The sequence below is a fragment of the Vombatus ursinus genome, unplaced genomic scaffold (assembly GCF_900497805.2).
Source record: "Vombatus ursinus unplaced genomic scaffold, bare-nosed wombat genome assembly UNPS02015135.1, whole genome shotgun sequence".
NCBI lineage: Eukaryota > Metazoa > Chordata > Mammalia > Diprotodontia > Vombatidae > Vombatus > Vombatus ursinus.
The window spans coordinates 42,514-55,938 of NW_020954913.1; the positions used below are offsets into that span (position 1 = coordinate 42,514).

The 13,425-nt window shown below is 37.3% G+C and overlaps 1 protein-coding gene across 1 annotated transcript in view; it reads left to right on the forward strand.

Annotated features, from left to right (window-relative positions):
• Nucleotides 1–13,099, forward strand: part of LOC114031325 (butyrophilin subfamily 3 member A1-like) — a 31,217-nt gene extending 18,118 nt beyond the window's left edge. Inside the window, exons 6-8 of the mRNA XM_027846384.1 lie at nt 5,756–5,977; nt 9,805–9,831; nt 12,094–13,099. Coding sequence (XP_027702185.1) covers nt 5,756–5,977; nt 9,805–9,831; nt 12,094–12,683 — 839 coding nt within the window. The 3' untranslated portion in view covers nt 12,684–13,099. The remainder of the gene's footprint in view (nt 1–5,755; nt 5,978–9,804; nt 9,832–12,093) is intronic.
• The last annotated feature ends 326 nt before the right edge of the window (nt 13,100–13,425 follow it).

Below are 13,425 nucleotides of genomic sequence, written 5' to 3' on the forward strand. Positions count from 1 at the left end.
AAAATCAAAGGTACTCTGGCCAGAAACTACTGACAGTACCATTACTGTCTTGCCAAAGTTGAAGGGTGCGTCTTTCCTTTCAGTTAATGATCCATAAACCGAATCTTTATTTGTGGGATGGGTGAATGTTTGTTGGAAAGTTGACTCATCCCTTCACTTTTCCCCAGATACTCTTCAAACCATTTCATGATATCTTTTGTTTTTACATCATTTATATTCCCCACTGTTTCTCTTCCTCTACCTCTTCCCAGGTAGTCTTATAATAGCTTGAACTTACAATAACTACCCCTTATAAGCTAGAACCTTAACGTTTTCAAAGGACTTTACAAATATCTCACTTTATTCTCACAACAACCCTGTGAGGTAAGTGTTATCATTACCTCCACTTTACAGATGAGGAAATTGAGGCAGATAGAAATTAAGTGATTTTTCCAGGGTCACACAGCTAGGAAATATCTGAAGCCATATTTTAACTCAAACCTGTCTGTCTCTAGGTCAGGAGTTGTATTTATTAGCTCATTCATTATCTTTTCAACTTTATCTCTCCATTGATTTTTTTTCTTTTCGAAATGTCCATTTCTGAGCTCGCTTTGGTGTTATTTGCTTTGGTGGTATTCTAGTTTTTTTTTAAAGTTTGTGTTTTTTATTTTCTCCTAATATGAATTTAAATTTACAACCTAACCACCTCATAATAATTTTTTAAAAAAGGAGAAAAAGATTCAATAAAGCTTAATGAACACATCAGTGTTTAATTTAATACACAGTGTTCTACATCCATGCTCGCGCCCTCCTCTGCAAGGAAGGGATGGTGAGGGAATCTTTTTGTATTTCTTTTCTTGGGCCAAACTTAGTCATTTTTCTTTGTAGGAATTCTAAACTTCATCAACTAACACGAGCCTTTCCACATACACAGAACAGGGAGAGGAGGAAGAAAGAATATCTAGGGGGTAATAAGTGACTTCTCATTTACACTGACACGCAGGATAATTGTGACAGCATTACATGTGTCAAAGAAGGAAAAGTAGAGGTGCCCTTTCTCTCCTTGCAACTAGATGAGGTGACAAAATTCTGATTAAATTCAATGGACAATATTGGTTTGGTATTAGTTAAAAGGATAGGATTTCTTTTGGTTAAAAATCAACAACCTTTTTCTTTTTTAACTGAGGAGTAGATTTGGGCATTTTTTTTAGAAGTGTTCATTTTGTCAAAGCAAAATTTATCAATAAATTAAGAAAAATGTAAAAAAAATTAAACAATCTATGACTGAAAAAAAATACCAATTCAAAAACAGAGGAAGTAGAAGCCATATAATTAAATTTAGCGATGAAGAATCTAAGCCATCACCTGGTCCAATTCAAAAATTGAATAGATGAAGAAACTGTAGCCAAGAAAGGTGACTTTCCCAGGGTCAGAGAGTGACAGAATTTAGATAAAATCATTGCCAGAAGCACAGAGAAACGGTTCAAGGTCTTTGAAGGAGAATCAGATCTAGACACCAGTGTAAAATTAAGAGCTGACTACTTCCTTCTTCCTCCTCCCTCCCCCCCCATATACTTTTTTTTTTGGTGTGAGGCAATTGGGGTTAAGTGACTTGCCCAGAGTTACACAAGCTAGTGAGTGTTAAGTGTTTGAGGCTGTATTTGAAATCAGGTCCTCCTGACTCTAGGGCCAGTGCTCTATCCACTGCACCACCTAGGTGCCCCTGCCCCCCAGATACTTTTAAAGACAAACTTGGCAAGTTACATATTTTCACCATCATTATACAAATATAAATGGGGAGACTAGATGCTATAGAAAAATTCTCATCTCTTTGTGTTGTTGATCTCAGAAAAAAAGAAAGTCCTGAAGGAGTCAAAAGATTGCCATCTTAAAAAATGAGTGGGTTAGTCAGACAGTGAGTCAACAAATATTTATTAAGAGCCTACCATATGCCAGGCACTGCGCTAAGTGCTGGGGATATAAAGATGGAGAGTCATGCTCAAGAAATATCATGTAAATTATTATACGTGTATTATAGAGAGATGGAGGAGAGTAACATATAATAAGATGGGGGGGTAGGTTAGGAAGAGCTTTAAATGCCCCCAAAAGGACTTTGTATTTTATCCTAGAAAGAAGAAAAAGATAACGGTGAGGCGTATCAACGTTATTGGGACACAGCTGAAAGTGTCATACCTCTGAAGACTCATATCAGGAGAAGAAAAAAACAACAACATAAACTTCAAAAAAACCCCATAGACAACCAACAAAACAAGAAACATGAAAGCAAGCCCAGAAACAGCCATTTTGAGAGTTTCAATGGAGAGATAAAGTTGAAAAAAATCTTTTAGCTAATATATTTAATCATTTAGCTAAATACAACAAATGGCTAAAACTGAAAATGTACATGAAGTAGATGACTATGTAGAACAATATGAAATATAAAAATTAGCAAAATAGAAAATAAAGGCTCTAAATAGCCAAATATCTGAAAGAGAAACCAAGCTTGAGGAATTCCTGAAGAAAACTCTTCTAGCCTGGGTTTATTGAAAATGGAATTTTATTAGACATTTAGAGAACAAATAATTCCAAGGCAACATAGAGGAAGAAAGAACAAAGGGTTATAGATTTAGATCTTAAAGAGACTAGGGATCTAGTCCAATCCCCTCATTTTACCTGTGACAAAGCACAATGTGGCAATAGTTTGAAAGATATTCAAATTTAGAGAAAAAATTGATGATTGGGAAGTGACTTAGAAGCAAGGCATCCAGTAGAAGTTGACTTATCAAAGGATTGCAAATTGAAAGTTATTAGGTACCTTAGAGGCCATTTAGACCAACCCACTCATTTCATAGATGAGAAAACAGAGATATAGAGACATTAAATTAATTTTACAAGGTCACAAAGTTGTTAAGAGTCAGAATTGAGATAGATTCATACATTGTTAGAAGTACGAGGAATATGAGATTTTCTCATCCAATATCCTCTCATGTTACAAATGGAGAAACTGAGGCCCAGACAAGGAAAGTGACATACAAAAGATCACAAGGAGAATTTGTAGGTGAACCAAGCATAGTAATAATCAGGTCTTCTAACTCTGAGTCCCTTGCCTATTCATCTATATTAGTTAATTTGGATACTTGAGAAAACAGAAAAGCAAATGAGGTGGCCATAATGTGAAAAAATGGATAATGACAATTTTTCTTACTTTTATTTTTATAGGCACTCTTAAAGACTAGCTTGGTGAGCTATACTTTCTTATTCATAATCCAATATATAAAGTGATATGACATACCACTGGATAATGTTCATTTCACTATGTTATAGATTTTAGAGAAAAGAAAACTAGAGACAAAATGATTGTATCCTTAAATGACTGGATCAAAGAATAGAGCATGCAAACAACAAACAATTTTATTGAGTGAAATAATGACATAAACAATGAAATAATGAATCAACATACTAATATCTAAGGGATGTAGTTCAGGCATGTCATAGAGGAAAGTTTATGAATCTTAACATCCCCATTATCAAAAGAAAGAAAGAGCAAGTAGTTAAAAAAATCATTAAATTTATAAACCCCAAACAAAACACAAGAGAAATAATATTGAAAACAAAAGGTCCATTAAAATGTTAGATAAAACAAATATCTGTTTTCTTGAGATCATTATGATCAGTGAATAATTTGATAATTTTATTTCTTTTAAAGAGAGATGGAAACTAATTGCCAATATCAATAATAAAGAGGGAGAAATTTTAAACCAACAGAGAAGGTATAAAGAAAATTATTAGAAACTATAGTACTAAATTATATCCCAACAAAATGGAAAATTTACATGAAATAGATGACAATTTAGAAAAATACAAAGTATAAAAATGAACAGGAATTTGTAATAGAAAACTCAAACATCCATACATCAGAAAGTGAAATCAAGCTAAGTGATTTCTCCAAGAAAGTATTTCAAGTTCAGTCAGTCAAAAAACATTTATTAAGTTCCACAAAAGGGAAGAGAGATATGAGATGTTAGCTAGTGGAGATGAATGGATCAAGTGAGGATGTTTTGAGGAGACACGAACATATTTGTAGACAGTAGGGAAGCAGCCAGTAGGCAAGTAGAGATTGAAGATAGGTGAGAGAGTGGGAATGGTAGAGGGCGTAATCTGTTAGAGAAAAGATGGAATGGAATCATTTGTAGTTTTAGAGGGGTTTTCCATGGCAAGGAGAAAGTCTGTCTCTTCATATGAGACAGGGGTGAAGGAGGAGATAGTTGGGAAAGGTATCTAAGTCATAGGAGAAGAAGAGAGAGAAGGGAGCTCTCTGTGAATGGCCCCACTTTTTACAGGCAAAGTTCTTAGATGTGGAGGGGGGGGGGAAGGGAGATATGGAAAGTTTGGCAGCCAATGGAAAAAGTTTGAAACAGCTGCTGTGGTCAGTGGTACAGTGAGTTTATTAAGGAGGTGTAGAGAGATTGCCTTGTAGCAGTGAGGGCCCAGTTGAGGTTATGTAACACAAATTTGTAGTGGATCTAGTCAGCACAATTATGTTATTTTTCTCCAGCTTTTTCCCCCAGCACATGAGTAGGAACCAAGGCTGTGGATGGTAGGAATAATTCATTGTTGAGGTTAGACATGGCAAGATCCTTGATAGGATAAGTATACAAAGAATAAATGAGAAAAAGACCATGTAGAGTTGAACTAATTCACCGAGGGATCAAGATGGAGAATGGAGGAGAATTTAGCCAATGCAGGGGTGATAGCCTGGGAAAAAACCCAGGCATAGAGGGATTGAAGGTCACGGGGAGAATGAACAATGAGGTGTGGGGTTTCAAGGCAGAGGGAGAGGTGGAATAACCATTGTTTGTGATCTGATAAGGGAATTTCAGAGGTTATAAACATAGAAGTGGTACATTTATGGGTGACAGCAAGATGAAGGGTATGATCATTTCTGTGTAGCTGAAGTAGGGTGGGGAAATAGGTCCTATGAAACGAGAATATTGAAGAACTGGGAGGTTAAGGTGAATACTCCCTCAGTATTTGAGGGAGTATCAATATGTATGTTGAAGTCCTATATTATAAGGGCAGGAGCTGGGGAGAAAGGAAGGAGGGTGAGGCAGTCACTGAACTGATTGCAAAAAGAAGGAGAGCGTCCTAGAGGCCAATAAACAAAATTTTCCGTGGTAAATCTGGATTGAATGAACCTAAAAGGGAGAAGTTACTGAGAGATGGTCATGGAGGACATTCTGGACATGGCAGTGGGGAACAATTAGTATTCTAACTGTCCCACCTCAACCAGTGAGTTGGACAAATGAAGGAAATATGTTTCCAGTGCTGGAAAGGGAGACCAAGAAGACTGTAATAAGGAGGGAGCCATTTTTCAGTGGGAGACAAAATATGGAAGGAGTGAGAAAGGAAAAGTTTTAAAATGAAAGGTAACATTTGTTACCTATGGAACAAGCATTCCAGAGAGCACAGTGAAAGGGTTTGGTAGTTTTAGAATGGAATGTTGTGGGAGTTGGGTTAAGTATGATGGGAATAAGGGAGTGGAGTGTGGGGGATGGAGAATGAGGTTTGAATGATTACAGTCTCTGGTTCAGAATCACTAGGAAGAAGAGAGTATGTGACAGGGTGGGTGCTTATTAATCATTGATAAATTAGTTCAGGTAGATTACTAATATTCCTAGGAGTTTGCCTTCAGAGTAAAATCCTCTTAGGGCACTAGTCAGCGTAGGGGAGGGGACTAGTAGAGGAAACAGATGAAATATTATTTTTTCCCTTGCAGACTGTCCAGGCCAGGCCAGGAGACCATTGGAGGGAGCAGGATGGGATGGCACTTCTCTCCTTCCATGTACGCAGGAGCAGGCCAGTCCAGGAGAAATGCAGAAGGAGCAAAGAGGAATAGCATCTGTCTCTCTTCTCAGCCGTCCTGAAGAGGCCCAACCAGGAGACCAGAAGGAAGTGGAATGGAATCTCCCTCCTTCCCCTGATATCTTGAAGAGGCCAGGTTAGGAGTCTGGGGCAGAATGGAATGGTATCTCTCTTCCTCTACTGCAATCAGGAAGAGTTGAGATGAATTTAAAATTGAATTCTATTAAACACTATAAAAATAAATCATTCATAAGTTATATAAACTAAAAAAAATATAGAGAAGGCATTCTATGAAACTCCTTTTATGACACAAATTTATTGTCCTGATACACAGACCAGGAAAAGATAAAGTAGCCAAAAAAAAGTAGATCTATATCAGAAATGAACATTACAATAAGAATACTAATTAAAATATGACAAAAGAGGCTATGGCTGTGTATTCAAGAAATTACTTATATTTACCAAGTTAGATTTATACCAGAAATCCAAGGATGATTCAAATCTAGGGAGATTGAAAACATAATCATATTAATAGCAAGCACAATAGAAATTAATTTTGTTATGAAATATTAAGACACCCAAAAAATCCTTTTAGAGAAAACCATCCAAAAGAACAAAAATTAAAAGACCTCACAATTGTATGATGTAAGTACGTAAAACCAAACACTAACATAATTTGTAACACATAAATACTAGAAGCATTCCCAGTGAGATCAGAGATGATACAAGGAAGCCTACTCTTTCTATCATTATTTCGTTTAGTGCTAGAAATGCTATTTTTATGAAAACAGAAAAAAATAACAATGGAATCAGGATAGTCAAAGAAGATGTAAAAATGACCTCTTTATAGACAATATGATGATCTCCTAAAGAAACAGAGAATCAAGGAAAAAACCAAAATGATCAAAAACTTCAAAAAAGTATCAAAGATACAAAATCAATTAATCAAAGAACATTTATTAAGCCCTACTAAGTTCTAGGCAACATGTCAATCTAAACTAATCATGTCTTTCTATATATTACTAACAAAACCCAATGGGAAGAGATAGGACAAAAATTCTATGTAATTAAAAAATGTACTAAATTTTTGGGAATTTACGTACTAAGATACACAAATATCATATAAATGCAACCAAAAAGCATTTTATAGAAATAAAATAAGATATATTTATAGTATTTTATAGAAATAAAAGAAGATATAAGAAATAAAAGAAGACCACTAAAAATTTGGGAACTTTTCAATCTTTAGGATTGGGTTTTGCCAGGATAAGAAAAATGACATTACTATAAATAGTGGTCCTCAAACTTTCTTAAAAATTATTATAAGAACACAAACTATGTTTTTTGTTTACCACAAATTTGTAGGAAACAGGAAATGTATCTGGAGAAAAATATCTTTAGATCAACACAGTATGCCTTATTAACATATTCACAATATATAAATAATATTTACATACTATAAATAGAGAAAAATGGAAGGTTATATAACTTTTAAGTTTTTGAGAGGGAAAAATTCATAAGCAGACTTTGGATAATAGGGCATAAAAATAAGAGAAACTCATTTATATTTATATTTTAAAAGTTTTCACACAAAGAAAATCATTGTGACTAGAATCAGAAGAAAAATGTGGTTTCCAAAGAAGCTTTTTGTTTGGTATATCTGAAAAATGTCTAACATACAAAATCTATGAGGAATTGATACAAATTGATAAGGCTGTCCCATATAGACAAATGAAGGATATAAACAAAAAGTTTTCAAAAGAAGAAATACCAGCTATCAACAATTATCTGAAAAATGTTTAAAAGCAGTAATAATAAGAGAAGTCCAAATTAAAAGACCCACTAAGCATCACCTTAAGGCCATGTAGTTAGTAAAGAGGAAAATTCTTCATTGGAGAGTGTGTAGGAAGACAGGAATCACAATTAAACAGTGGAAGAGTTGTGACTGTGTTTCACCTCTTCTGGAAAGCAATTTGAAATTATTCAAGAAAAGTTATTCCATTGTCCATACCTACTGGACTCAGAGATTTCACTAATGAGTATAATGAGAACAAGAAATGACCATATAAAAGTTTTTATAGCAGCAATATTTGTGATAACAAAATATGTTTCTAACACTTGAGGAATGGCTGAGGAACTGTTGTAGCTCAATGTAATAGAATAACACTGCTATGTAAAAAGGGAGATATATGAAGAATTTAGAGAAATTGATTGCATGAAATAATGAATAAAGAAAGCAGAATAAAAAAAACATGCAATGATCACGAGGTAAACAAAGTCACTAGCCATTTGAAGGTAAGAAAAGTCGGCTATAGATGTTAGTACCATACTACTAAAGTTAAAATACTTCCATTAAAAATATTAGCAATAGACAAGCAAAATATTTGATTCTTAAGAGATGAGGGTTTGGAAGAGGGTTTTTTTTGTGTATCAATATATCAGCATTTTTTTAAATAAAGAAAAAAGTAATTGAATTTAGAAAAAGGAATGAATGGAAGGAACATTTGAGGGTTTTAAAAGGATGGGGAAGCAATGGGTAGATAGGGAGAGAATGACGATGTGAGAGAATGGAGACACGAGGCAGATAAGTTACTGGAGAAAGTGGGAAAGAACATCAGTCATTCAGCCAATTAACATTTTTTGACCACCAGTCTCCTACATATTGTGTGACCTTAGAGAAGTCACCTTACTGCTCTGAACCTTGGATTCATCAAATGTAGAATAAGGCTGACCTTGATGATTTTAAAGATCCCCTTCAATTCTAAATCTTATAGAGTTTGGGGTCATGGGTGTCTCAGACGCAAGAGAATATAGTCTACAATTAACAGTATACCATGGATAAATTGATCTACATAAAGAGCATTCCTTGCAGCATGTGCAAATATTCTTTCCCTAGTCAATCATGAAGAAATCTGAGGGCTTGACTTTAATCCCTAAACCACTGATGACTGAGGATCCCGTAATTGGCTACTAAGCAGGAAGATCTGAGGACTCAGGGGACCTTTTAAAAGAGAACACAGCTTCCTGTTTGCTCCCTTTTGGCTGCAGTTCAGCAGATGATTAAATGTTATTCTAGTGTGAGGTGGGGAAAGGACAAAGTCCTATCTTCCCCATTTGGCCCCTGAAGTCCCTCCCTATTGCGGTGTTATAGCAACATACATAGCAATCAATGCAGGGGGACTCAACCAGGTGAACTTTAGCTGAGGTGACTGGCTACCTCTGACTGTCTTCTGGTGTTCCTTTCCTTGAGTAGGTGACATTGTAAAGTTGAAACATTGGGAGGTCTGTGAGAAGTGGCGAAAGCGTATAACAGAATGATTACGATGGCAGCATTGTCAGGAGTGGGTCTGAAGAAAGGGAAATATCTTTGATGGAAAGACCATCAGAAAGTAAAATAAATTTGGATGTTTAATTAGACAATGTCAGAGATGAAAAATGGAAAATGATTAGTTAAAAGCCTTGCAAAAATTGCTTTTTATACCTATGAGGCTTAACCACCAACTTTCCAACAACAACAACAACAAAAAAAAACTACACTAGTTAAAGTTACTAAACTCTGCTCTGATCAATCTGTTGGTGTGCAGTATGATCTTTATGGTTTCATTGCTTTTGTCAGGAGTAAATTTCCTATAAAATATCTTACTGTATTTGTGCTTTGAGTATATGTGCTAATTGCTTCTCTTTTGGGAGGAAATCTAGTCATGAATTATAACTTTTATTGTAATTAATGTAATATCCAGATTTCCAGGGTGGCAGCTTACTAATGAGCTAAAAAATATGACAATAGGGATCCTAATCTTCTAAATAGAGCTCAGGATGGTCCAGAGCTGAGTCTGGGCAATCATTAATGACCAGGTGAAGGATGGAGACTGGTCACCAGCCCCTATGGCTGCAGCCAAGCTGTGCCTCTATACCTTGCATCAGAATTTTAATCTTATTTCATTTTTTTTTGTTTGATTTCAGACTTACAAACTGCCCAGAAACACAGAGGTAATTATTGAAGAGGCTATAAGCAGAACCCGTGGGGAGCAGAAAATGTCTTTGAATTAGATCTGAGATTATACTGGACTGAAAGCTTCATTTAACATAACAGTATTGGATGACAGTCAAGAAATGTAATATCATCTAAGTCTTCATTGAAAGAGGCTTAAATAATAGCCAGGACTAGGGAGTTGATAGCCCCACTGCACTTTGGTCTGGTCAGCCTACATCTGGAGTATTACTGATTTTAATTTTGGGTGCTACACATTAGGAAGGACAATTATAAATTGAGACATTTATAAATTCCCTTCCCCAGGGAAGGGAAATCAGGGGAAGGGCCTTAAGCTGATGCCAAGTAAGAATCAGTAGAAGAAATTGTGGATGTTTTGGCCAGATGTGTTGGGGAAGCTTGGTGGTGCAGTGAATAGAGTATTGAGAGTCAAGAAGATCTAAGTTCAAATCCAGCCTCATTCACTAGTAGCATGATCTTGGGGAAATCGCTTAGCCTGTTTGCCTCATTTTCCTCAACTGTAGAATGCAGATCACAACTGGAATCACCTGCCTTCCAAGGTTGTTGTGAGGAGCAAATGAGATAATTGTAAAGCACTTAGAACAATGCTTGACAAATAGTAGGTGCTATACAAATCCGAGCTATTATTATTATCATTATTTTTTACAAATGAGAATATTTAAGTTACTCAAGTATTCAAAAAGTAGTCATGTGAAATGGGGATTATGATCATTCTGCTTGAGCCCAGAAAGCAGAAGGAGGAACAGTGGGCCAAAGAAATAAGAGGAAAAGAAAAACTTGACAATTAGAGATAGCTATAAGGCAGAATGATGACCAGAAGTTAGAACAATGTGGTAGAGTGAAAAGAGTGCTGACTTTGGGGGTCAGACAACTTGAGCTAAAGTTCTCCCTCGGTCACCACTTCTGCAACCCTGTGAAAGTCACTCCACCTCTCTGGGCCTCAGCTGCCTCATCTATAAAAAGTGGGAACTGGTGAACAAGATGGCTTCTAAGGTCCCTTCTAACTAAAAATCTATGTCGCACTAATCCCTAAATTGAGGTCTTTGTTTCATTCTCTTTTTTTGTATCCTTAGAGCTTAGCATAGTGACTGGTATATAGTAGGTGATTAATAAATGCTTATAGCTTGATTTAAAGGCTGAATCCAGCACTTAGTATAATTTGGCACAAAGTAAGCATTTAATCCATGTTTGTTAATTGACTGACAGCTTAATGAACATTTTTATTTATAGTACATTCTCTTTCAGTCACATATTAGAGTGAAAGGTCTCAAGTTCTTCTAACTGAGATTCTGTGATTCTGTGAATAGTAGGTCATATTTATATAGAATTTTAAGGTTTGCAAAGAATTTTATTATTTTGTTTGACTCTATTTTACACATCCCTTCTTCTTGAAACTCTACTTTTGGACTTTGTGACACTATATTATTGTCTGACATCCCCCTTCCCCTACTGTTTTCCTCCTATCTTTCTAACTGTTCCTTCCCAATATAGTAAAAAGAGCCCTAACCTAGAATGTATATGGAGGCATGACTTCAAGGAAGTGTAACTATTCTACAATAGAAACACAGTAGATTCAGCAGCTAGGGGGCACACTGGACTCAGCAAGACTGAGTTCAAATTTGGTTTCAGATATTAGCTGTGTGACCAGGGGCAAGTCAATTAACTGACCTGCCTCAGTTTCCTCAACTGCAAAAATGGGGACAATAATAGCACCAACCCCCTAGGGTTGTTGTGTAGATAAAATGACGTAATATTTGTAATGTACTTTGCAAACCTTAAAAGCCAGCTATTATCACTTGCTTGTGTGTGTGTGTGTGTGTGTGTGTGTGTGTGTGTGTGTGTGTGTGTGTAAGGTAATGGGGTACTAAACTTGAAGATATAAAACAGACTTATCCTTCTGAGTTAGGGAGAATGGAGACAGGGCAAGTGAAAAACAAAAATATACTGAAGCAAAAGGAGGGAAGATGAAAGAAGTTCAGTCATATGGTCTTGTGTTTCTCAGCAAAATCGGGGGGAAGGCATCGGCTCAATGTGTTCATATGTGTTTGGGGGAGAGCTTGGTGCTTTGAACTTGGAGGTGGTTTGGAATAGCAGCTGGGACACGTATTCTAGGTAATCATCAAGAGATGAAGTATCATTAAACGATGCACATCACTGGGGGTGGGACAGCAGAAGTGATGGAGCATGGTGATAGGCTCTTGTTCCTAACCCCCGGACTGAACCCATACCTTTCTCTGCAGTGGATGTCACTTTGGATGCAGACACAGCTCACGCTTACCTCCTTCCTCGAATGGATGGCAAAAGTGTCTTTTCCTGTTCTCAGAAGCTAAAGAAACCCAAGTGTCCTGAGTGCTTTGAAACCCTGGTCTGTGTGCTGGGCAAGGAGAGATTCACTTCAGGGAAATTCTACTGGGAGGTGCAGGTAGAAGATAAGATGAAGTGGACCCTGGGACTCTGTAAGGACTCAGTCTGCAGAAAAAGGGGGGTCCAGGTCACCCCAGAAGCTGGTTTCTGGGCCATCTCTCTGAAGAAAGGGAATGAGTACTGGGCCCTCTCTAGCCCTCAGACCCATCTCCACTTGGTAGTGGCCCCTAAGATTGTGGGGATTTTCCTGGACTATGAAGCTGGCCAGATCTCTTTCTATAATGTGACTGACGGTACCCATATCTACACTTTCCAAGACACCTTTAATGAGGCCCTACGGCCATGCATCTGCCCTGGCCCCCTCTCTATATGGGAAAACATTGTCCCTATCACTCTCCCATCCCAAAGGCAGGGGACTTTCAAGCCTCCCAAACTTCCTAAAATCACACAAGAGCCTGGAAATTGATTTGAGTAAGGAGATATGGGCTCTTGAGAAGTCATCTTCTCCACAGCCCTCAGTACAAATGCACTTACCTTTCATCTCTGTTGGAGGACATTGCATCTTCAGGAACGTCCCTTCTGCACATGTTGAGAATTCTCCCACGTGTCCTCCATTCCTATGCACATCTTCTCTGCTCCGTTTGGTATGAGGGTTTACTAAGCCCTTTCCAGGGCTATTTATTCCCCTGTAGTGTCCACCTGTCACCCAACTCTCACCCATAGTTCCAAGAAGCTGTAGCATTCACAGCCTGGCAGATGGGCTACACCAGGTAGAGGGTAACCAACAGGACTCAAACCTGTTGGTAAGTTAGGGAGATGTCTATCCCAAGCATATAAAGACTACCCCTGGTGGAATGGGTGGATGAGAACAATTTGTTCCAATGGTCATGAAGGCAGCTGAAGCAAGCCCTGTGGAGCACTTAGAGCTTGGCCAGACATCAAAGACGCCAAGGTCATCCGCTGCATCCCAAGCCATCGTCAGTCATCGTGCCTTTTGTCTTGCCACTAGACTTCGATGACTCTGAAAGACAGAGTGAGACTAATGACTTTGTACAGCTCTGCCTCACTTAAATCCAATTCACTCTCAAGCCAAAACATCACATGCCAATGGTCCTCTTTGAAAAGAAAAGATAAACAACAACATCCTCATAGCCTCTTCTACTTTTGTTTGTTTCAGCACCACGAGAATTCCTAGTGTACCTTTTCTA